The sequence below is a fragment of the Petaurus breviceps genome, unplaced genomic scaffold (genome assembly GCF_028583685.1).
Source record: "Petaurus breviceps papuanus isolate PSGF00001 unplaced genomic scaffold, PetGlider_PUasm1.0 90849, whole genome shotgun sequence".
NCBI classification, from domain to species: Eukaryota; Metazoa; Chordata; class Mammalia; order Diprotodontia; family Petauridae; genus Petaurus; species Petaurus breviceps.
Window position 1 is genome coordinate 14,074,364 of NW_027187361.1, and position 26,308 is coordinate 14,100,671.

The 26,308-nt window shown below is 37.2% G+C and overlaps 1 protein-coding gene across 1 annotated transcript in view; it reads right to left on the minus strand.

Moving 5' to 3' along the window:
• Positions 1-1,499: 1,499 nt before the first annotated feature.
• IL3RA (interleukin 3 receptor subunit alpha) overlaps positions 1,500-26,308 on the minus strand; it is a 61,115-nt gene continuing 36,306 nt past the window's right edge. The window contains exons 8-12 of the mRNA XM_069072893.1: positions 23,035-23,064; positions 18,088-18,208; positions 8,716-8,815; positions 2,955-3,036; positions 1,500-1,844 (exon numbers count right to left, since the gene is read on the minus strand). Of these exons, the coding sequence (XP_068928994.1) occupies positions 1,758-1,844; positions 2,955-3,036; positions 8,716-8,815; positions 18,088-18,208; positions 23,035-23,064 (420 nt within the window). The 3' untranslated portion in view covers positions 1,500-1,757. The remainder of the gene's footprint in view (positions 1,845-2,954; positions 3,037-8,715; positions 8,816-18,087; positions 18,209-23,034; positions 23,065-26,308) is intronic.

The window sequence follows — 26,308 nt, forward strand, 5'->3', positions numbered from 1 at the left end:
ACACATATACATATTAGATAGATTAGATAGCTAGATGATACATAGATTAGATATCTTTCCTCACTTTCTCTGGCTGAACTCCTTGAGAAGGCCATTTACAATTGTGTCTCCACTTCATTTCCTTTACCTTTGTTTTGAACTACTTGGGCTAGCCACCTCCTCATTCCACTGAAACAGTTCTCTGGAAAGTTACTAATGATCTCTTAATTGCCGGATCTAAAGGCCCTTTCTCACTCCTCATTTATCTTAATCTCTGTAACCTTTGACACTCTGAATTACCCTCTTCTTGTCTAAACACTCCTTTTTCTTCTAGTGGGAATGCGCCTTAGTCTCCTTTACTGGGGTGTGTGAAAAGGCTACACAAACATGAAGAAAGGGTGGAGGAGGGGCGCATCAGATGAACTCTTATCTTAAACAAAGAGGGGTGAGACACAAGTACTCACACTGTCTGGGGTGAAAATAAATCACAGGGGAGGTAAACAAGCCTGGTGAGGAGGGTGGGGGGGGTGTTAAGAGGGAAGATAATACTGGGTAGGGAAGAGATGCAAATATCCTTGATCCTGAAGGGGGAATAAAAAAGGAGAGGGAAGGAAAAAAAAAAAAAAGCAAAGCCCTAGAATTTAAGGGGAAAGCAATAATCAGGTCTATAGGGTGTCCCTAAAGTTTGGACACATAGGAAATCTCATTTAACTATGCATATTTTCAAGAAATGAATGAAATTTTCAACAAAATTTTATTTAATTAGCATGAATTTTAGCCATGACAATTTCATATGGAATAAAAGCTTTCATTAGCTATTGGGGATTATTTTCCATATTAATGAGGTTAATTTAATTAATTAATGAGATTTCCTATGTATCTCCTATGTCTTTCTACATCTTCCGATGAAATCTCATTTATGCTGATTAAATAAAATACTCAAGATATAGAAGACATACATTTTTTAATATGGCCACTGGGTGAATTCATTTTCCTTGACTATGCTTATGTATTACAAGGGTTGTTTTTTTTCCTTTCTCTGAACTTTTAATGGGAGTAGGGGTGGGGGTAGAGAGGAAAGGGAGAATTAGCAATAACAATGAAAAAAAGAGGGCCATTGAAGCATTTTTAAATGCACCGAAGCCCCAAAACAAAAGCACATAAGAGTATAGAGGGAATCACAGACAAGCAGGGACATTTTGAAAGTTACATATCCTTTTGTTTGGTAAAGCAAGCAATATAAAATTAAGATTCACAGTTTTTATACAATTCTCTTTTTGTGTTCTGCTGTCTACCTGGAAATAGTTTCCTCTTTGGGGAATTAAAAAAAAAAAAAAGAAATATAATTAATTTAGCTAACAAGGGCATGTGCCACCAGATTCTCTTACTGTTTAATCAAACCCCAGGTAAGTGTACATATCCAAAGGTGTGCTGTTGTGAGCTCAGAGAGGCTCATGAGTGCCGATTGCTAAAATTTCTCTTTAAGCATTTAAAATTTAGAAATGAGTAAACATTACCAGTTAGGGCTGATTTATTGTTTTATTGGTTGTCTAGAATTTAGAAAGTGATGCAGAAAACGTTAATAATGCAGATTTAACTTAAAAGTATGTCTTGATTACATGATTTTCCCCCAAAGGGCAGCTGTTAAACATTTGCCAGCATGTTCCTCCTTGTGTGTTACTATAACATTATTTGGAAGAGAAAAAAAAATGAAATAAGAAAAAAGATCGGAAAAGAAATTTCTAAGAACATTATTCACTGAAATACATTGTTTAGCTTTATGGGCAGTTTGATTGTTTTTCTATGACCTGTATCTCTTCAATTTTACATTGCTCTGGACATATTTTATTTTCTTCCCAGACCACCTAAAGAAAGGAAAAGACAAAAAGGTTATTTGATTAAATTCTTCTGTGTATCAATCAACTTCATAAATTAATTTATCTATTAAATTCATATTATTTCTTCTTTCTATAAAAGCATAAGACAGACGTGGAAAAATATATGTAAGATCAGGAAATAGAAAGATAGAAGCAGCTAGTTCATTGGTAAAAGTTAATAAGTTAGTTAAGAATTCATAAGTTACTTAAGATAGCTAAAGTTATCTTAATTTGTAGATGAAGAAACTGAGGCCCAAAGAAATGTAATGACTTGTCCAAGATCACATGCCTAGTATGCTCATTTTTGTTGAGGAAAATACAAGCTAATAGGAATAGGAGGTAAGAAATTATGAAATGAGATAATTTAAAGAAAAAAAATTATGTTAAGAATTGTGGTGAAGGCCTTAGCAGGAGAAGAAGAGACTTCTTCAAAGTCAAACTATCACCAAATGGCTCTCTTTTTTTTTCCTCTCTCTCTCTCTTTTTTATTTTTTAGTTTACATCATTCATTTCCACAAGATTTTGAGTTACAAATTTTCTCCCCATTTTCCCCCTACTACCACCCCAAAATAGCAATCCCACTGAATATCCACTCACCCAATCTGCTCTCTCCCATATCTTCCTCCATCCCCCCTCCAACTTTCCAGTAGGGTACAGTGGATCTCTATGCCCCAGTGCCTGTAGATCTTACTTCCCAGTTGCGTGTAAAGTAACAGTAATAATAGTATATATTCTTATATATAAAATCAAATGTTTAAATGTATATACATATTTAAACATTTGATTTTAAAACTTTGAATTCCAGATTCTTTCCCTTCCTCCCTTGTCACCCACCCTTACTGGGAAGACAAGCAATTCAATATAGGTTGTACATGTATAGCTAAGCAAAACCAAATAGCTTTCAGAATTTCTACTCTTCTGTTTTCCACTATCTCCTGGGAACCCATAATCTCAAGTTTGAGAAATGTGGAGAATTTAGACTAATTGTCACTGACTCTGTCTCTCTGTCTCTCTCTCCCTCTCTCTGTGTCTCTCTGTCTCTCTCTTGTCTCACATCCTCTAAAACAAGTACTGTAAGATTTTAGTAATACAACTTACCTGGACGTATTTTTGAAAACTGTCACTAACTTGATCTTTAATATGGGGAACAGGAGGGAATATTTTTTGAATCACATAATACCTTGGAAAAGATAATTAAATGTAAAACTGTGGATAACAATCACATGAAATGAGCACAAAATAACATGCATTGACAGGTGGGACAGGCCATTAGAGAAAGGACGACCGTGAACTTGGGCTAATATCTGATTAAAAACCTGCTCCTTCTTTTAAGTGTGCCTGTTTTCCACCTCAGTGTCCTCAGACCACAGCTATTTTTACCATTTGTAGCAAAGCAGAGCTTTGTCCATCCTCCCAATAATTAATATGTTCATTTTAAACCCTATTATACATCAATCAACAAGCATTTATTAATTACCTACTATGTGCCAGACACTGTTTTACCCTCTGGAGATGCAAAGACAAAGAATGAAACAATCCTTCTTGCAATGAGCTTATACTCTAATGAGGGGAGAGACAAAAAGGGATATGCTATGTATCCTCAAAGATTAAACCTTCAGGGTGTCCAGGTGGAGCACCAGCCTCAGAGTCCGGAGACCTGGGATTGAATCCAGGCTCAGATACTCAGTGCCACACCCAGAAATAATTGGCCCTGTAATCTTGAGCAAGTTACTTAACCCCGTTTGCTTAAAAAAAAAAAGATTAAACCTTCATCTAGACTTTGGGGATGTGTTGTTTAAGTATATACAAACTAAATAGAAATAAATGCAAAACAGCTGAATATAAGATAATTTGGAAAGGCACTAGTTGTATAGGGGTTCAGGAAAGGTTTTATCTTCCTTTTGAAGGAAGAGAGGAATTCTACAAGTGGAGATTAGTTGAGTGTGAATTTCAGGCATATAGGAATAACCAATGCAAAGACCAGAGAGGAGATGGTGTGTGGTGTGTATGAGGAGAAGAGAGGTCAGTTTTACTCCTTAGAGAGTACCAGCTCCCTAGGGATAATGTACAGACTTCTGAGTTTGAGTTCTAAATAGATCTTCCCTCTCTTGAAGAATTGTCCACTTATTCTCCTAATGGGAAGGTTTTTTCAGTCTGTCCTCAGCAGGTATCTTTTCAAATATGGCAGGGATCCCTGTTACATATAGACATTAGCCTGAATTATTCTATTTCTTACAGTGCTATAAAAGGGCAAGTTTGGATTCTTATGTCACTCTTTGATTATTGATTAGGATTTTCTTGCTGATGTCTTGTGATATATGTCACTTAACTGGATTCATTGAGGACCTTCTAGTTTTTTCAAATTGATCCATGTGAGATGTAGAAGTATTAGATACCTTGTTTCCATGAGTACATCTAAAAGTAATTAAAAGAAGCTATTAATAGCCCCCTTTCCTTATTTGGATGGAAAAAATGGGTGGAATAGGTTGAACTTTGTGTGTGTGTGTGTGTGTGTGTGAAAACCTTTGATCTGTTTCTATTTCTCTCTTTTAATTTCACTCAACATTTGTTAAGGACCTACTGTGTGCAAAGTCTTAGGCTAGTTCCTAAGCTTTAAAAAGACAGAAAAAAAAATCAAACACTAAATTCCATAGAGTTGTGGAAACACTTTACATGCATAGTAAATACAAGATCATTTTGGTGGAAGAGAATAAAACATGTGGGGAGAGACATGGTGTCTGTAAAAGCTTTGCAGATAGGAAGTGATGCCAGAGCTAAGTCTTTTTTTTTTTGCCTATTTTTTTTTTAAGGGCCATTGGGTTTAAGTGACTTGCTCAAGGTCACATAGCTAGTTTTTTGGTGTGTGTGTTAAGTGTCTGAGGATAGATTTGAACTTAGGTCCTCCTGACTCCAGGGCTGGTGCTCTATTCATTGCACCACTTAGCTGCCCCCAGAGCTAAGTCTTGAGAAAAAAAAAAAAAAGAATTCTAAAAGGAGGAGACAGAAGAGGGAGCTCGTGGAGGACAGCCTATACCAAGGCATAGTGATAACATATTGATTTCGGAGAATCTATGGGTGCTATTAGTGCTGATGAGTATGTATTTCTCAGCTATTTTTAAAAATTAGATTTGGATGACTAGAGACTGAACTCTACAATTCAGAAATTAATTTGGTAAATATAATAATAAATCAGACAAAAGGATTTAATTAGATTATCACATAACTTGTCTCTTTACGAGTCAGCAAACCAGCATTCTCAAAGTTGGAATTTATTTCCTATAGTTCCACAGTAACATGGGAAAAAAGGATGGAATCAAGGTCACTTCTAATGAGGGGAGGGGGTCAATGCAAATGTCATTGTCTGCTCTGGACTAGTAGAGGAAACTTGCAAGGCTCAGAGCAGTCAGGTGATACTAGGCCTGGAGTGAGGAAGACTCATCCTCCTGAGATGATATTTGGCTTCAGACACTCACTAGCTATGTGACTCTGGACAAGTGATTTAATCCTGTTTCCTCAATTTCTTCATCTGTAAAATGACTTTGAGAAGGAAATGACAAAACATTCCAGCATCTTTGTCAAAAAAAAAAAAAACCCAAGTGTAGTCATGAAGAGTTGAACACAACTGAAAAATGACTGAACAGTAACTTTGGACTTAGTAGAGGGAACTCTCAAGGCTCAGAGCAGAATTATTCTTCCTTGGGCTTCTGTATGGCTGAGAATTTGAACTACAGCTTCTGCAGGTGTGTAAGTGGTTCACTTTAATTCATTCTGTCATTCAACATGTATTCATTAAATGCTTGCTGTATATATTTTCCAGACATTTTGCTAGGCAATGGATGCAATGACAAAATAAGGGAAATAATCCCTTCTTTCAAGGAGCTTACATTCTATTAGAGGAAAAATAGGAACAGAGATGTGAATGAAAAAATATACACAAAGTAAAGAAAAAGCAATTGTGAGGTGGGTGGAAGGACATGTATTAGCAAGATGGGGGAAATAGGATAGGCTTCTTGTAAGAACAGGTACTAAGGGGTGGCCAGGTGGTGCAGTGAGTAAGAGCCCAGCCGCAGACTCGGGAGACCCAGGATTGGTACTGGCCTCAGATACTTAGCACCCACACAAAAATAACTGGCTGTGTATGCTTGAGCAAGTTACTTAACCCCAATTGCTTTAAAAAAAAAAGGTACTAAAGGAAAGTCTGAAAGAAGTAGGGGATTCTATAAAGTGGCAGTAAGGAAGAAATACATTCTAGGTATATGGCAGAATATTCTATTTAGGGTCATGGTAACAGGATATGGACCGTTATGTTGGGGAATCACAAGTAGTCCAATTTGGTTGGAATATCGAATGCTATTTGAATATTAAGATTTAATAACTTAAAACTGAACTAAGATATTTAGGACAGACTGTATGTAAAACTTAGGGGCTCTAGGAGAAGGGGCCAGGAGCTAACTAATAACTGGGGAGTAGGAATTAGTCTAGGGGGCTCTGGAATGTGCCCTAGTTGCCATGTGAAGCACTCAAATGTGTCACAGGGCTCATTGCTAACCTATTCTACCAACTTTCTGCTTTAGAATTTTGTTTCTTTGCTCTTAAGAAATATGTAGTCCCCTTAGGGGGTGGCTAGGTGGTGCAGTAAGTTAAGCACTGGTACCCAGTCAGGAGGACCTGAGTTCGGTTCCTGCCTCAGACACTTAGCACCCACACAAAAAAACTAGCAGTGTAACCTTGGGCAAGTTACTTAACCCCAATTGCCCTCCAAAAAAAAAAAGAAAGAAATATGTAGTCCCGTCAGCACAATAGGAGCATAGATTTAGAGTTAGTAGGAATCTCAGATACCATCCAGTTCAATCCTTTCAGTCAGTCATTGAGGATTTATTAAGAGCTTACTAGGGGCGGCCAGGTGGCTCAGCGAGTAAGGGCACTCCAGTGTCGGGATGACCTGGATCAAATCCGGGCTCAGATACTCAGCACCACACCCAGAAATAACTGGCCGTGTAACCTTGAGCAAGTTACTTAACCCCTATTGCCCTCCAAAAAAAAAAAAAAAAAAAGAAATATGTAGTCCCGTCAGCACAATAGGAGCATAGATTTAGAGTTAGTAGGAATCTCAGATACCATCCAGTTCAATCCTTTCAGTCAGTCAATGAGGATTTATTAAGAGCTTACTATGTGCCAGGAGCCTTTTTAAACCTGGACTTACAAAGAAAGACAAAAACAGTCCCTCTCTCAAAGAGCTCACATTCTAAAGGGGGAGAAAACAAATAAATAACTAGTGACTTAATTTATAAAGGAGGAAACTGAATCTCAGGGAGGTTACGGGACTTGCCCAAGGTCACAGGGCTAGTAAGCAGCTGAAGCAGGATTGATCCAACAACCCCAAAACTAATGTTTTTTTCACTACACCAAGCTGTGGCACCCATGGCTCCCTTCTGCCATGGGTGATCTCCTTTCGGGGTCTTCATTTTGGGGAGGGAATCAGGCCATCCTTGTTTCATTCCCCTGCAGGCTGTGCTTCTGACTCTCCAGACTTTGCCCCAGTTACTCCCTTCTAACCCCTTTGCCCTTCTTCTTGAGGACAGGGATTGTCTTTGTATTTCTCTTTGCTTATATTCGTATCCTCAATACTTAGCCCAATGCCCGACACATAGTAAAGATTTAATAAATACTTGTTGCCTTACTTCCTGTGACAGTAAGAAACGAAAGGGAATGTTTAAAACTCTTCAATGAAAAACTAATCTGCTTTAGTTGTACAGTTTTGTTTTTGTTTTAGGCAGGCAGGCTGACAAAAAGGTTAGACTTACAAATATTCACATGTTACTATCCAGAATGGGAAGAGAAGTAATTCCGCTACTGGCAGTAATGTAGGACAATCAAATGTTAATTCTGCTGGGCCTCTGCAGGCTTGCTACTCAAAGCTGCTAAGGTGGTGATGTGCATGGACTATGGAAATGAAAGTATAGAAAGAATTGCTCCTGCTCAAATAAAGGACTGAACTCAAAGAATGACAGTTCTGATAGAATCAAAGCAGTTCAAAAGATAGGTTTAACTGAAGCCTAAGGGCTTCTGCCTGGTGGGCTAACTGTGGCTTTGGGGTTTCAGTCACAAAAGAGTGATAGCCCTGAGGTGATGTGTTAAAAACCAAAGCTGTCATCAAAGGACCATAAAAAGCCACGGCAATTCAGCAGAAGGCCAACAGGTGGCAGCCGAAAGCACCTTTGACCATGAAGGACCAGCAGATGGCTGGGAAGACAGAAACCCAGCATGACAACAGGAAATTTGATAAAGTCACAGGATTGGTCTCTTTAAAGAAAACTGCAGGAGTAACATTGGAAGCAGCCGTGGGTTACAGTAAAGATGTGGACTTAGGACTCTTTTCTGCTTTGGTAGAACATTCTGTAAGGAAAATATACCCTTGTTTGTGGAGGGGGGAGGGCAAGAAGGATTTTCTTGTTATTTATTCTGCTATGGTGTTTAAATTGTTTAAACGGATCTTACATTGAAGTAATGACTTCTCTGGTAAAATAAAATACAAGTTTTACGTAGATGCTCGCCAAAATGCGCCTTGAACCTGGCTTAGCTCTCAAGGGGTCCACCACTGAGGGGAACCAGGATTATACCTATAAAATGATATGCTACGTGCCTGCTATTTTTAAATCACTTAATCAACAAATGTTATTAATTGCCTACTGTGTGCTAGGCGTTAGGGATACGATGATGAAAATGAAATAGTCTCTGCCCTCAAAGAACTTAGATTCTATCAGGGGAGAAAGCATATACATAAATATATACAAAATAAATACTATTGCTAATGATAACATTCAATCTATAAGACCAATAAAAGAGTGACTTATTTTACCTTTTACAAAGATATCCTATAATGAGCAGGACAATGAAGACTATTCCAAAAAGTGACAGCATTAATACTGGCAGAGAAATATCTTTACGGACTTCATGACCTGATAGAATAAGATTATTAGATTATCATAGATGCCAATCTCTCTTGTTTCCTGTGAAGTCACTTGCAGTTTGTTCAGTTTTCTGGCTTGAGCAAGGAACACCAATAGCCTATGCCTCCTGCAACATGTCTGGTGGTTTTGTGTCATAGAAATTGCCTGCCTGGTGTTTCAGATGTCACCTCACCCAACTGGTGATACATCCTCTGTTAATTTTCATGGGATAGGGAAGCTTACAGTCATTAACTATTGGGACTTTGGAAATCTAATCCAATCCCTTATTCTTTATGAAGAAACTAACAATCAGACACTTAGTCAAAGTCAGCTAGCAAGTGACAGAGCTAAGATTTGAGCCCAGGTCTCTTAGGTCCCAATGCACCTCTCATTCTACTACACCTTGTTTCACACCATCTCAGAGTTAGGAGGTCCATCTAGTCTAACCCATACTCATTCCTTAGTGATTAGTAAACTCCCCACAGATCATATTCTCCTCATCCCAGTGATCCTGAATCCCTTGGCTGACATAATACAAAATCCATTCTCCATTTGCCACCACTCAATGCCCTGTTTCTATTCTCATCTACTGAACCCCTTCCTCTGTTCCAAGGCTACCCATCCTTTCCACTATTTTCTCTGGAATGTCTGCTCCATAGACAACCAATTTACTTTCATCTTAAAACATTTTTCCCCATTGCTTCCCTTTTTTTGGCTCTCAGAATCCCAACTGCTCCCAATGACACAGTCTCCATGGCCATCCTTTCCATAGGGCATTCAACAAAGCTAACCAGCATCTCAAATCACAGTTATACCTTCTGTATCTCAATTCTCCCCATCCCAATTTTGGTATATCACGAGTCAGAATAAGAAATCAAATTTGGGGATTTGGGGGGAGTTTTGTAGAAACCTCAGATGACACATGAAGAGTAGACAATGCAGAAAATGTTTAGAAACTCAGAAATGTATATAAACCATATGTATAGTTTTGTATAATAGCAACACCTCATAAAAGAAAAAGAAAAAAAATTCAAACTTCTTCTTTGGTACAAAAGGAGAGCCCAAAAAATTTTACTCAGATTTTCCAGATCATGGGGTTGCCATACCCTTAACCCTTGTGGAAGGGATAACTGTATTTCCCTATTAATTATTTTTGAACACATATTTGTTAAGTAAATTTTTTTTTAAATCACAAAAGTTAAAAAAACTAGAAAAAGTGAAATACTCCTTTGTTATTTTTTACTGTTGTGTTTGATATATAGTGACTCAATAGTCATAGCTTGAACTATTTAAATATGAGTCAAATGAGTGTAGCAAAAATAATGTAAGTGAATATAAGATAACTTCACAAGTAATGGAATGCAAAACACTTCTTCCTTCCTCTGGAGTAAAGGGACAGAGTTAAAACTTTGTTTTGAGAAACACTTTTTTTTGTTTGCTTTTTGGAGGGCAATTGGGGTTAAGTGACTTGCCCAAGGTCACATGGCTAGGTTTTGTGTGTGTGTGTGTGTGTGTTAATCCGAACTCAGGTCTTCCTGACTCCAGGGCTGGCACTCTACTCACTGCACCACGTAGCCGCCCCCTGAGAAACACTTTTGCCATCCACAGTCATAAAGGGGCACATGTTCAGACTATGTATTACATAGATACACATGCTTGACTATGGTACATCTGTTTTTACTACAACTATGAATGCTTGATGGCCACAATCTAAAAGCACCCAAATTAATTACCTCTGTGGCTAGAACCAATTATTCCTTTTCCTTTTTCCCACTCCCACCTCAAAAGGTCAATAGATAGACTGTTTTCTTTGGTTGGACTTGGAAGCTGAACTTGGCTTTTTGAAATAATATTATATCTGAAGTACTTAAAATCATGAAAATTCCATAGTCCCATGCTGGTCACTTCGAATGAGAACAACTTACTCCCCAAATATTAACATGTTAACTGGCTAGCCTCCCTAATATTAAACATTAAAAAAAAGCATATAGGAAATATATAAATCTAAAAAGGAGTCAAATAAACCTGTCAAGTCATAAACAAAAACAATTTTTAGGATAACATAGATGACAAATGTTCTACTGAGTATATTTTAGAATGAGGCAGACCCAAGTTAGAAGGCTGCTTAATTTTCTTTTGCTGTTCCAGCCTTAACTACTATTTAAAGGAATCCATTACCTCCTAAAGCAGCTGAATTCATTTTGAGGTGGTTATAATTGCTAGGGACATTTTCTGCATATCAAGCCAAAATCTTCCTCTCTTTCTACCTCTATTCATGCCTGCAATTTGTCTTTCAAACTGCTGCTAGAATAAGCTTTTTAATGCATAGATACCACCCCCCCCCACACACACACATACACATTTTTTTTGCTTTGTTTTTAAAACTTAGTTGTATAAGTTTTCCAAATTCCATTTCAATTAATTTCAGTCATATGGAAGCAAGCTCATAGAAAATTTTCATCTTAAATCAATAAGAATACTCTTTAGCATCAAAACAACTCAGATATACAAAGCATAGATCTTTTCATGTTACTCATATGCCCAAAATCTTCATAGACATTGTAGTGTCCCCTAGGTAAAGTTGAAATTACTTTGTGTGACATTCAAAGCCCTTCACAAACTGGTACCACATTGGTTCATATTGCTACTTCCATCTCCAATAAAACCAGAGTCCTTTGGGGGAGTCAGGGAGGTACAGTGGCAAGTGTGCTGTGTTTGGAATCAGAGGACCTGGATTCACATCCTGCCTTTGACACAACAGGCCCATGAGTTAGAGGATCATTTAGCTGCTTTGAACCTAGAGAACCAACCTACAAAGTGTGTGAGTGGGGAGTAGACCAGAGGAGGTTTGTTTGAAATAGATTTTTTCCCTTATGTATTTTCAGAGGTACATTGGAGAAATCTCCACCTGGGACTATGCTTCTTGGAAAAAAAAAGATTAGCTCTTTCCCCCATTTGTATTAGACTGTGATTGGATAGTCAGTTTCCCAGTGTGTTTATTTTATTTATTTATTTTGCCCCTTTTTTTGGAGGGCAATTGGGGTTAAGTGACTTGCCCAAGGTCACATGGCTAGTTTTTTGGTGTTACGTGTCTGAGGCTGGATTTGAACTCAGGTCCTCCAGACACCAGGGCTGGTACTCTATTCACTGCACCACCCAGCCACCCCCTAGTGTGTTTATTTTACAAATTAGACTAGTTCCTTTGAGAGAATTTGTGTATGCTCAAATGCTTAAATACTAATATCAATTTATCACCATACTGATCACAAATGTGGAAGCTAACATAATGAGTATGAATGTCACATTCTGCCTAGAATTCTCCTGAAGCACACTAACAGTCACCACATCCTCGCAGTTAGAGGTCTTTGTTTATGCACTTCCCTATATTTGGAATGTCTTTCTTTATTCCTTTCCAATGTTGGATTTCTGTCCAACTCAAATCCTGTTTCCTTCATTAAACTTTCACTGATCCTCTGTCAATAAAACCTTTGTCCTGCACTTTGTTTTTCTGCCTTTCTAAGGCACTTTTTTTCCCCTAATGAATTTTTGACATTCTATTCTACACTGTACTTAATATTCTTTGTGTCCTTTTCTAAGCTACTTGACAGCAGTGATCACATCTTAACTAAAGTTTAGGTTTCTCCTACAACTTAGCACAATGTTCGGTGAATAACAAGTCCTCAATAAAAGTTTGTTGAATGAATTAGTGGATGAAAGAATACAAACTGTATGATTATCAAATTTCTTTATCTTCTCCCAGCGCTTGTGAGTTTTATCTGCTCCATTCATTTGCTTTTTTGAACCCTGCCTTTGTAAATATTCTTATCCCTTTTCTCTTTTTTGTCTTTACAGGTTTTATGAGCCAATGTAAAGATAATTCAGTTCAATTCAACAAACATTTATTAAGCATTTACTACATGCAACTCCCTAGTTTAGATGCTGGAAATATGAAGACAAAAACCTCTAAAAGCATAGGGGTTTACTGAATTAGCTTACATCTATTTACTAAGAATAGATCACTGGGGCGGCTAGGTGGTGCAGTGAATGGAGCACCGGCCCTGGAGTTAGGAGGACCTAAGTTCGGATTCGGCCTCAGACACTTAACACAGAAAATAGCCATGTGACCTTGTGCAAGTCATTTAACCCCAATTGCCCTCCAAAAAAAAAAAGCAAAAAAAAAAAAAGAATAAATCACTGTCTTTCTAATTCTGCTTAGTGGTCCTTTTATATCAAATGCATGCCCATCTTTAAAACGTTGTATAGTGGGGTTTCTATAAATGATCTACTTGTGAAATTGATGCAATACACTGGGAAACGCAAGAAAAGAAATTATCTTCCTCTCTATAACCAGATCTGTCCAAAAATCTACATATAAATTGAAAACCTTTACCACAATCACATTTTTGTTAACAAATGCCCATGTATACGCCCTTGCTTTGCCATGCCAATTCAGTTTATCAGGATCCCCATGCCAACACCTGCCCTCTCTTTTTGCTATTAGGAGACACCCTGTTTTCCAGAGCAAGCAGGTCCAGCAAGCAAGTACTCCAAGCCTGACATAACGACAATCCTTTTCACTCATCCTCTGGATGAACTCAGACACAACAAAATTCCAGAATTGTTTCTCACCAGCACCAAGTGGTCCCAGAACTTGGATAAGCACCTGCAGTACCTGTGTTCCAGTCAGGAAGTCCTGCTATGAATTCAACTTGTCACAATGTTACTATTACCCCTCACTGTCAAGGCTATACTGGTTTAAGTATTGAGATTTGCCCACACTAAAGTAGGTCTCCTTTTAGAGGGGGCCCTGGCACATGTGTCTCATTTCCCTCCTTCAATGGAATAAAGAAAGTCTTTTGCTTATAACTACTGTAAGCTTTTACATTTTATTTGTCTTATTTTACTTCATTTTTTTAAAAGAGTTAACTGTGGTTTTTAGTAACCTATGTGACCTTTTTTTTTTTAAGAGTTAATAGCAATTGCAGAGCTGCTATGACTCTGTGGTCATTTGTTATCAGGATTGACAAGTTCAATTCAACAGGCATTCATTAAATGCCTAATATGTACCAGGCATTGTACTAAGGCAGTGGGGATAGGGATTGTTCCTGGACCTATATGATTTCATTGGCATAGGGAATTCTCTGGATGAGGAAATTCCTACCAACACAGATCAGCACCTTCTCTACAACTCAGAGCCTTAGAGTTATCTAGAACACTGAACAGTTAATCCTTTCCTATCCATAACCAGTGGGTATCAGAGGTGGGACATGAATCCATATCTTCCTGGTTCTGAGTCCATTCTATCCACTAATCCCCTCTGCCCAACAGATACTAAGGACTACAAAAGAAATGAAAACAATTTCTTCCCTCAATGAACTTACAGTTTTCTAGGGAAATGCAATACACATACACACAAATAAATACAAAGTAATTCAGGTTAGGGGTGGCCAGAGAACACCAACAAATGGGAGGAAAAGGAAAGGCCCTGATTAGGAGGTAGGAATCGGGCTGAGGTTCAAACATATCTAGGAATGCTAAGAATGAGAAGGGAAATCATTTCAAGCAAGGAGGGGGACATCCTACGCAAAAGCCTGCTGAACAGCAAGCAGAGGAGTTGGCCTGAACCATGGAATATGTGAGGGTGAGTAAGGTGAAATAACTGCAAAGACAAGGTGGAACCAGATTATGAAGGGTTTTAAGTGCCAGAGGGCAGTATTTTATGCTGCTGGCAAGGTAGAGTCCAGTGACGCTTGGCCTGGGCAATTCTGCGTGTTAGGAAATTTGACTGGTAGTTATATAGAAGATGAACTGGAAAGAGGAGAAATTAGTGGCAAAAAGACCGATTTGGAGGTTATTGTAATACTCCAGGTGAGATTTGGTCAGGGCCTGAGCTATGAGTAGAGAGCAGAGTATGGAGGCAAGGGGTATTGGAACATGCTTTGGCAACTGATTGAATATCAAGAAGGGAAGGAGAGATGGCTCTGAGGTGGTGCACCTCGCTGGATGGCAGTGTGGTGTTGCCCTGGACAGAGGCAGGGAAAGGGAGGAAGAGGGGTGGGATTTGAGTTCTCTTGTAAATATGCTGAGTTTGAGATTTCTGTCACATATCAGGAAGAGACATCCCGCAGGCAGTTGGGGATGTGTAGATGCGGCTCAGGAGAGACAGGAGATCTGTACATCTAGAATTGGGAGCCGTTTTTAGAGACATGATAGATGAAGCCACCAGGAGCTGATGAAGTCACTGAGAGTGAGAGCTGTTCTTCATCATTTGTTATTGAAGAGGACCAACGACATCATGAAGGTGATGTCTTGACTTGCTCATGAATTGAAGTGAGGCAGAGTAGCACGAGCGCCCTCACTCTTTCATCCAGAGTCATTGAAGTTCAGTTGCAAGACAAAAGTCAAGATGACTGGGGGTGGCCCCAGAGACAGTGAGTGATCTTGGCCTTTCTTTTCCCAGGTCTGCTTAGTCTGAGGTAACTCCCATTCAATGCATTGAGACCAAAGATGGCTCAATTTACCATCACAAAAATATCAGTCTGGGAGGGTAAGACTTCAAAGTTTCTAGAAAAGAAAATTATTGCTATTTACACTCATCTTAAATCACCAAAATCTTAACTATGAGCCACAGAGGCTTGGACTGGGGGCTATTATTCCCCTTTCAGTGAAAGCCAGAGTGATTTGGATTTAAAGGATAGCTCAGTTTGTAACAAAATGAACTTTATCTGTCTATCTATCACTCTAGATATCTATCTATTTTAGGCAACTTGGGGTAAGTGATTTGCTTAGGATCACACTGTTAGTTGGTATCTGAGGCTGGATTTGAACTAGGAGCCTCCTGATTACAAGGTCAGTGATCTATCAACCATGCTACCTAACTGCCCCTACAATATATCTTCTTTCAGAGATATATTTCTTTTTTTTTAAGTTTTTTTTTTTTTGGTGATATATTTCAAGAAATCGTGGATGAAAACTGCACAGGACAAAAAGTAAATTGTTCCAGCTTTTTGAAGAACATACATAATAATACAGTATAAAGATGTCTTTGAATTTCTTAAGAGTTTTAGCTCTCCTCATTTTACAGATGAAGAAACTGGCACATAGTGTTGCCATAAGAGTCTCCTAGGAAAACTCCTGTTGAAATGGTAAGACCCTTCTGCAGGAAGTTGGGATCCTTCATCATGATCTGACTGAAAAGGATGAAAGATTACACACACACACGCATGCACACACATCAACACGCACACACAGAGTATGTCGGTGCATAAGCTATAATGTTTTTAATGATAGTCTTTTGGCAAATACTTATGCTAAGCACTTGATTCCTGAAGAATAAGGTCAGGAGCAAATTGAATTACTTATGGGAAATGACAAAACTCATTTAATGACCCTGACTTTCCCTAGAAATGAAGCCCATGTTTACAATACCAATATTCTATTGATCTGGTTGGTCGACTGGGTGCTATGGAACACTAGTCACTAAAAAATTAAAGCTGAGTTATGTTCAGAAGGCAATGTACAGGTAGGTGGACAGTGGATATGGGTAGGCTGCAATTCATGATGAAAGGGACTATCATGGAGAACCAGAGTAAAGGCTGTTAAAAAAAATGTATAATCAAAAAAGAAGATGGGCTGGTCAATATAGCAAGAACTAACTGGTGAATAAACCATTAGGCTCTACCAGATGTCAAGACAAAGCAAAGAGGCCCTCCCCCCCCCCCCCACACACACTGGGTAGAGTCTCTCAGGTTAGCTCTTGGGAAGATATGGATAAGAGCTGAATGGGATGAGCAAGATGGGTAGATGAGTAATGATCTGTGTCCTTTGAGGGAACATCCATATCATGGAATAACAGATTCACTGACATTTGAGATAACAATGTGATATGGCAGCAAAAAAAGAAAAAGAAGGCCGAAAGATTTTAGTCTACTACCTTAAGAGACTCATCCTGTCTAGAACTTTCCCACAGCTGAAGCTGATAGGTCTTTTTGAATGCCCTGCACCCAATCAGCATCTCTTCTTCAACATGTGGCTAGCTGACCTGAATCGGTTGTACAATATCCATGAATGCTCCACAATCTGTCTCTCAGAGGCACTTCTATCCCCCATCCTCATCATTCTCCTGGAAGCAGCTCTCTAATGTCCTTCATGTGGAGAAAGGCTACTCCCTCCATAGTTTCCTCCATGAAGAGAAATGCCACTTCTTTCCTAGCATCTTCCACAGAGAGATGCTATCTGAGGCACTCTGTGCATGCACGGGATCCCCATTAGAAAGGAACAGAAGCAGTCACAGGTAGAGTTCCCACTTCTTTGAGGGTGAGAGAAATAAGAACAAAACAAAGAAGGAAAACAGTGAAGCATTCAATGGCTTAATCCAAAGATTATATCAAAGGGGAGGCATGTTTACAAGAAAAAAAGCCTGTTGCACAAGAAGAATGTGGTTGTTGACAGAGTTACAGTCAAGAAGTTAATGTTTAGAAGAATGGTAGACAATTTTGAAACATGGTGCAATGGGAAACGCATTATATTTAGAGTCAAAAGTCCCGAGTTCAAATTTGGATCCTACTTACTACTTAGGTTTCACTTTAGGCAAGCCACTCCACTTCTAGACCTCAGTTTTGTCAACTATAAAAATAAGGTGCTTGTACTAGAGGGGGCTTCCACTCTGGATTACTATTCTCTAAAAACTTGGTAGATCTATTATCATTTTTGAAAAAAATATATTTGGCCCTCAGAACTTTTTCTTTCCTTAGATCTGGGGTTTTCATCTTGGTATTTTTTATTTTATTTTTCAGTATAGAACACCAGGAATTATATTTATGTTTTCCAAACTAAGTGACATCCAATGTCTAGTTAGTAGTTTCCTTGATTATCATACTTGTAGAGTCCTTTCTAAAGTTGCTTTAAGCTCTAAAATTTTGAAGAAGATCACATCTGTAATTTATCATCTTATAGACTTGTCTGAGGCTCAGAGAGATTGACTTGCCTGTGATCACAAAGCTAGTAAGTGTAGAAAGTGGGATTTGACCCCAGGTATTCCTGACCCTAAGGCCAGCACTTTATCCAAAAACCCTGATGCTTCTCCAACACTGTATGAGGACTTAGATTAATACACTTTCCATGGAGCTTGTCTTGAAACCTTTGGCTTCATAGTGGAGTGACGCATGCTTCATATGTCCCTTCCCATGGAGCCAAAGTGGCCATAGCCAGTTCTCTGGGAGATATTCCAATCTAATTTACCCTCCCCAACATGTGTATTCAAATTAGAAAGTAGCACTTACCAAATTCTTGGGGCTCACTCCATTCACTCCAAATTTTATTAAATAAATTTCTTGTTCTTATTTTCACAGTATATTTTCCATCTGTAATTCCAAAGTCCAATTTTCTTTCTCTTATAGGGTCCTTGAAAACAAAGTAATTTTTAAAATATCTGCTCCCATATGTAAAATATCTGCTCCCATACTCATGTATTGACAACAATACATATGTGTTCTAGATGCTAGAAGTAGATATATAAAGAGCTCTGGGATTCTAGGAGGAGTATATGGTTCAGGGGTATTCTGGAGCCAGCTCTAATTTGTTGGCTTTCCTTTCTATCATTTTAGCCAATCTGATTGGTGTAAAATGATATCTCAAAGGTGTTTTAAATTTCATTTTCCTAATCAATAAAAATGTAGAGCATTTTTTCATCTAAGTATATATAGCTTTGATTTCTTCATCAAAAAGCTGCCTGTTTATATCTTTTGATCATTTATCAACTGGGAATGACTAATATTCTTATAAATTTGACAAATTTTTATTTCTCTAGTAAATAGTAATTTAGAGCATTGTTATGTGACTGTTAATAGCTTTGATTTCTTCTTCTGTACATTGCCTCTTCAGAAGTATCTATCTAAAACCATCAGCAAGCATTATTTGTAATGGGGATAAGCTAAAAGCCTTCCCAATAAGATCAGCAGTAAAACAAGGATACCCATCATCACCAATATTATTCAATACTGTATTAGAAATGTTTTTTGTTTTTGTTTTTTGGAGGGTGGAAGGCAGGGCAATTGGGGTTAAGTGACTTGCCCCAAGGTCACACAACTAGTAAATGTGTCAAGTGTCTGAGGTCAGATTTGAACTCAAGTCCTCTATTCACTCTACCACCTAGCTGCCCCAGTATTAGAAATGTTAATAGCAAGGAGAGAAGAAAAAGAAATTGAAGGAATGAGAATAGGCAATGAGGTAATAAAACTATCTCTTTTTGCAGATGATATGATGATATACTTGGAAAGTCCTAGAGATTCAACTAAAAAGACAGCTGAAATAATTAATACTTTTTTTTTTTAAAGCAATCAGGGTTAAGTAACTTGCTCAAGGTTACACAGCCAGTTATTTCTGGGTGTGGTGCTGAGTATCTGAGCCTGGATTTGATCCAGGTCATCCCGACACTGGAGCCGGTGCTCTTACTCGCTGAGCCACCTGGCCACCCCAACAATTAATACTTTTAACAAAGTAGCAGGATTTTAAATAAAGCCACATAAATCTTAAGCCTTTTTATATATCACCAATAAAACCTTGCAAGAAGAGATAGTAAGATATAGCAATTTTTCAGCAATACAATGATCTAAGAAATTTCCAAAAGATACATGATGAAAATGCTATCCATATCTAAGGAAAGAACTATGGAATCTGAATGCAGATCAAAGCTTACTCTTTTCACTTTTTTCTTTCACATTAATAATATGGAAATGTTTACATGATTGCACATGTATAACATATCAGATTGCTTGCTGTCTTGGTTAGGGGGAAGGGAAGGAAGGGAGAAAAAATTTGAAGCTTAAAATGTTATAAAAATGAATGTTGAAAATGATCTTTACATATAATTGGAAAAAATACTATTTAAGATGAAAAAAAGAAGAGATATTAAGAGATATGTCATTTAAAATACTATAGGCAGCATAAAATACCTAGGAGTATACTTGCTAAGACAAATCCAGGAATTTCATTAATTCCCATTATAAAGGACAGAAGCAATCACAGGTAGCGTTCCCAGTTCTTTGAGGATGGAAGAAATAACAGCAAAGAAGGAAAAACAATGAACTAATCAGTGGCTTAAACCAAAGATTATATCAAAAAAAGAGGTATATTTACAAGAAAAAAAAGCCTGTGGCACAAGAAGAATGTGGTTAAATTGACAGAGTTACATTCAAGAAGTTAGTACTTAAAAGAATAGCATACAATTCTAAAACATGGTATGATGGAAAATGCATTGTGTCAGAAGTCCCGAGTTCAAATTCTGTTCCTACTTACTACTTATGTTTGACTTTAGACAAGTCACTTCACTTTATTTCACTTCAATTTTAAAACACTTTTCCTAGTCAGATTTAAATAATTGGAAAAATATTAATTGTTCATGGGTAGTCAGAGTCAATATAATAAAAATGACAATTCTGCCTAAACTAAGCTACTTATTCAATGCCATCTCAAATTAAATTACCAAGAAAATATTTTATTGAGCTAGAAGAATAAGAACAAAAGGTCAAGAATATCAAAGGAATTAATGAAAAACATGTAAAGGAAAGAGGCTTAGCTGTACCAGAATTTAAAGTGTATTATAAGGTGGTAATTATCAAAACTATCTGGTACTGGTTAAGAAATAGAAAGGTGAATACACTCTGGGAAAAAAAAATAAAAACTGGGAAAAATTTTATTGATAGTTTCTCAGATAAAGGTCTCATATTTCAAATATATAGAGGTTTGTCAAATTTATAAGAATATTAGTCATTCCCAATTGATAAATGGTCAAAAGATATAAACAGGCAGCTTTTTGATGAAGAAATCAAAGCTATATATACTTATATGAAAAAATGCTCTAAATTTTTATTGATTAGGAAAATGAAATTTAAAACAGCTTTGAGATATCATTTTACACCTATCGGATTGGCTAAAATGATAGAAAGGAGAAATGAAAAATGTTGGAGGGGATGTTCAAAAATTGGGATTCTAATGCATTGTTGGTGGAGTTGTGAGCTAGACCAACCATTCTGGAGAACAATTTGGACCTATGCCAAAGAGTTATAAAACTGTGTATACCCTTTGGTTCAGCAATTCTACAATTGGGTCTGTTTCCCAAGGTGATCAGGGAAAAAAAAAAGAACCTGATGTTCTAAAATATTTATAGTGGCTCTCTTTGTGGTAGCAAAGAATGGGAAATTGAGGGGATCCCCATCAAATGGGTAGTAGTTAAACAAGTTGTGGCATGTGATTGTAATTGCTGTGCTGTAAGAAATGATGAGCAGGTTGAATTTAGAAAAATATGGAAAGATTTGCATGAAATAATGAGTGAAATGAGCAGAACTAAGAGAATGTTGTATACAGTACCAGCAGTATTGTTTAAACAATAACTGTGAGCAACTAAGTCATTCTGAGTATTGTGAATACTCAGATCAACTACAAAGGATCTATGAAAGATATATTCAGCTCCAGAGAAAGAACTGATAAATATAAATATTCATAGTATGGTTTTACATATTATATATATGTGTGTGCGTTTGTGTGTGTGAGATGGTGGTCTCCTCTAGTGTGATGTGGGGAGAGAGGAAGGGAGACAGGTTGGAACTACAATGTAATGAAAAAATTAATTTAAAAAAACCTGCTTGTTCATATCCTTTGATCATTTTTCAATTTGGAAATGGCTCTGATTTTTATAAATTTGACTTAGTTTCCCATATATTTGAGAAATGAGGTCTCTATCAGAGAAACTTGCTGTGAATCTCTCCCCCACTATTTCCTGCTTTCCTTCTAATTTTTGCTACATTGATTTTGTTTGTGAAAAAGCTTTTAAAATTAAGGTAATTAAAATGATTCATTTTAATCTTCCATTATCATCTCTCTCTCTCATTTATTCAGATTAAATTTAAAAGTGAAAAGTGTGTCATGTGTATAAATTCCCTCCCCCACCTCCAGGGAGCTAGCTGTTAAATATTTATCAGCATCCCATTGAATGTACCAGAGACCAGTATTAGATATAAAATTCCCTTATAAGCCATTAGTAAGTATAAAGATGACTTGTAGAAGATTCAGGGACAAGATAAAGGGGCAATTAACTTTTTTAAAAATTAATTTTACTTTTTGCTCTCCATTTAAGTGCCAAATAAAATAAATATTTTTATAATTAACTTCTCACTTAAGGTTTAACTAAAGGAAATTCATGGAAATCTCTTATAATTATTAATTATTAGTTTTATATTTATTAGTTTTGTAGTATTATTAATTATTCGACTCATAAGACCTAAGCCAAGTTTAGAAGGCCTTAGAAAGTTTGGAATTTCATTAACAAATATCCCCTTAGATGAACCAAACATTGACTTTGGACTTGATTTTCTTCTTGCATGAATAGTCCTAGAACTTTCAATTCTATAAATCATGTCCTGGTGGTTAATTTGAGTTGATGTACAATTTTGAAGGTGCCTAAGTAAGTTCTAGTGAACTGCTTACCAGCTAGGAGAACATGAGGTGTCATTTTTTATTTACTATTACATTCTTGGACTGTATTGAAATAGATGAAGATATTATGCTTCCATACAAAGTTACCTTTCACTTTTCTAAGGGTAAATGGAAAGTGAAAGAATGGAATAGTAGTTCAGAATTGGAGTCAGGAAGACCTGGGTTTAAGCCCTATCTCTGTTTGCCTACTGGTTGTATGACCCTGGGCAAATTGATAAACCTTTTAGACAACTCTAAGGCTATAATAAGTAAATTTTTTTCATTCATAAAACAATGGAGGGGTTCTCTACAGTGAAGTCAGGATTTTTGAAAAGGCAATTATATGTCAATATCATCTTAACAGTTATGAACAATACACTCGTCAGACAACATAGATATTGTACCTGATGGGGATTTATTCAGTATTGTTACCCAGTAGCCATAAAAAAGAGTAGATAACAGTTCAGTTAATCTAATCATAGGGATAGAGGTCTAGGATCTCTTTAAATCTTTGACTTACTGTGTTATCCTGGGAAATAAAAATCCCTCCAGGCAGTTTTCCATGTACCCAGCTGTGGCTACCCAGAAAAGCCTGATTTTATTTTGACCCAACTTTCTAACTAATGATACTAAATAAATGCAACTAATTTGGTTGTATCAGTAGAAATGAAATAGCCATGAAATATTTGTTGCTCTCCAACATAATATTTGCTTTTGGAGTCAAAAAGTTTAGTGATGTTAGAGAAAATAATACTCACGTTTGGTTTTAATATAGTCTTGTCAGCAACCTGTAAAAACAACAAAAAAAGCAAAATCAACTAAGTGTCTTGAATTCTAATCTCTTTGGGAAATGGCCTTCCTGATTTCCTCCCTAATTTCTAGGAAAGGCGATAGAACTTCTAACGCAAATGAGAAAATATGGTAGGCTGTTTGGGAAAAAATTTTGGAACTATGGCTTCCTGTGGATGATTGTAGCCAATCCCAAAGTGAATTAAAATGATTTAGTTATGCTGTCTTTTCCCATTCTTTTCAAGTTCACTTCTACAGAGAACTATAGAATGGTATATAGAACAGTGATCTTGGAGTCAAGAAGCCATAAGTTTTGATGGGGTCATGCCAATATAATAAACATGACAATCCTTTAATTTCTAGGATCAGTGTTATACCAATTGAATGGATTGAAGGCCTACTTTTTAGTGTTAGACAAACTAAGAAAAAATTAATATGGAGGAACAAAGATTCAGAAAAAAGGGAAAACAAGGGGAAAAACTGCATTTTCAGATTTAAGCTTATGTATTTTCACTTTTTGTGGAACTTCAGGTATTTCTTCATCCTTTCATTCAAGATTAATATAATATGTGAGTTGGAAATTGCCTGAAAGGAAGGATTTTTCTGACTGACTAGCAGGAAGAACTCTTATTCATTTTTTTGATATTTATTTCTCTTTCCAAGCAGAAGTGTTGATTAGGTGTATACTACTCTTTGTGACCCCATTTGGGCTTTTCTTGGCAGAGATATTGAAGTAGTTTACCATTTCCTTCTCCAGTTAATTTCATAGATGAGCAAACTGAGGCAAACAGGGTTAAGTGACTTGCCCAGTGTCACATAGCTAATGTCTGAGACAGGATTTGAACTCAAGTCTTCCTGACTCCAACACTCTATCCACGCTGCCATCTAGCTTCCTTCCCAGAAGTCTTTTGGTACATTAATAAAAATGTAATGACAGATTTGGCTAAAATGTGAAGGTCAATTGTTTTCTTCAGCAGGGATTTCCACCTATTTTATACTCTATAATGGAGTCTCTTGGACCAAACAGCCAAATCCTTCTTGTTTCTGGAGGTATTCTTCCAACTCTAAATGTTATCATAAATCCAGGAAATCCTTAGAAGGCAGATAGCACATTGCCCTTGAATTTTCTTCATGCTTTGTGTGTTCATTTTCTTCAGCCAATCTTCCTGAGCCATGTTCAGCATTCCATTCCCTGTCCTGGTCAATATCCTCTGGGTAATTCAGTTTATCAGAGTCCTTCCTGAAAGAGGCTTCTAATTTTAAACACAGTGCCCTAGATGTGATTTGATAGCGAGTCATTCTAGAAACTCTTCCTCTATTAGTGTAGCCTAAGATTGAATCTGTTGGCATTTTTTATTTTGTTTTTCATTCATGTTGCCTTTTCATCGGGCTTGCTATTTGCTGAGTCCTCAGTGTTGTTTTTTTTTTCTCACATGAACTCTTGTTAGATATACTGCCCATAGCCTATATACTTCTGCAGTTGAGAATCTGAACCCAAATACAGAATGTTACATTGATCCTTATTAAATTTCTTCTTATTAGATTCAGCCCACAATTTTTAGCCTATAAGATGGTTTTGGATTCTGCCTCTGTTATCCAATATGATCACATCATGTTATCTATAAATGTGACAACCACGCTAATTGTGTCTTTAGTCAAGGGAGGAAGAGAAGGAAGAACAGTGCCAGTATATATCTACCAAGTCAGATGCCACCCAGATTTATAACTACAGAAGAGGAAGAAGAATATCAGTGGAGACACCAGTCATTCATAGAAGATAACTTGAAAGAAGAGGGACCACAATGGAACCCATGACCTGAAGGGTTTGTATTTGTAAAAGTGTAAGAAGTAGTGATACAATACATATAAAGAACTTTGCAAACATTAAAGCTATTATTATAACAGAAGAGTATATCTTGTTCAAAGGGAAAAGTAAACAAAAGTAAGCAATTCTCTAAAACGATAAGTTTCTGAGAAGGCATCAACCTGTATTAGTAAATGGCCTTTCCTCATCTTGGAGTTCCTTGGGCAAATGAAATCAGTTAATTAGTCAACACGCTTTTGTTAAACACCTTCTATGTGCCAGGTTCTGTACTAAGGGCTGGGTAGATAAAGAAAAGTAAGACAGTCTCTGCTCTCAAGGAGCTCACAGTCTAATAGAAGAGACTACATGAAAGCAGCTATGTACAAAAAAAGATATATTCAGCATAAACTGGAGAAAATTAACAGATGGTAGGCACTAGCATTAAGGGGGATTGGGAAAAGCTTCTTGTAGAAGGTCAGTCTTTTCTTTTTTAATCTTAGATTTAAAGGAACCAAAGGAAGTCAGGATCATAGTTCCAATTCCCATCCCAACCCCCATAGACATAAAAGGAAATCTTTGAACCAAAAAAGGGGAAGTAAGGCAGAGAGAAAATTTAGCTCAAGATCAACAGAACAAATAGAATTATTGTGGTCAGATTATGCTATAGACCATCTGGACCAAAGGAATGAATGACAAGTTCAGGAAACCTCATAAACCTACAACAGAGATATGGCATAAGTAGCAAAAGGAGTCTTCAACATTCAAGATGCCTTCAAGCACTGATTCTCTCTGCTAAAACAAAGCATTTGACAAATTCCCAACTTGCCTTAATGACAGTTTCTTTCTTTAAAAAATGAGACAAATAATTCTATCTTTAATGCTGATCAATAAGGAAAAATTGATTATGGAAGTAGTAGCAAAAGGTTTCACTGAGGAAGAAATGGGTTAGCTAGTCAAGACAGTGGTGTAACTTGAAAAATTATCAACCACCACTCTTTGCTACTTTTTCCTCTGAGTACTAGATGATTTCTCTCATGTGGCATCTATGAATCATTCCTTAAAGCAATAAAACTTCATTTTCTTTAGTATATCCCATTGACTATTTGGAGCTCCAAAGGTTTATGGGTCCTTCTTCTGCCATATTTTTATTTTTTGTCTATTTTGGAGGGGGGGGGGGGAAGACAGAGCAATTAGGGTTGTGACTTTCCCAAGGTCACACAGCTGGCAAGTGTTAAGCATCTGAGGCTGGATTTCAACTCAGGTCCTCCTAACTCCAGGGCTGGTGCTCTATTCACTGTGCCACCTAGCTGTCCCCTTCTGCCATATTTTGACACTTTCCAACTTCCTGACCTCAAATTAGGATTCCCCACTTTGACTTTTCATATTCTTTTTCTTCTACATCCCTTTGGAACATTTCTATTCTTTCCAGAAATCCTTCC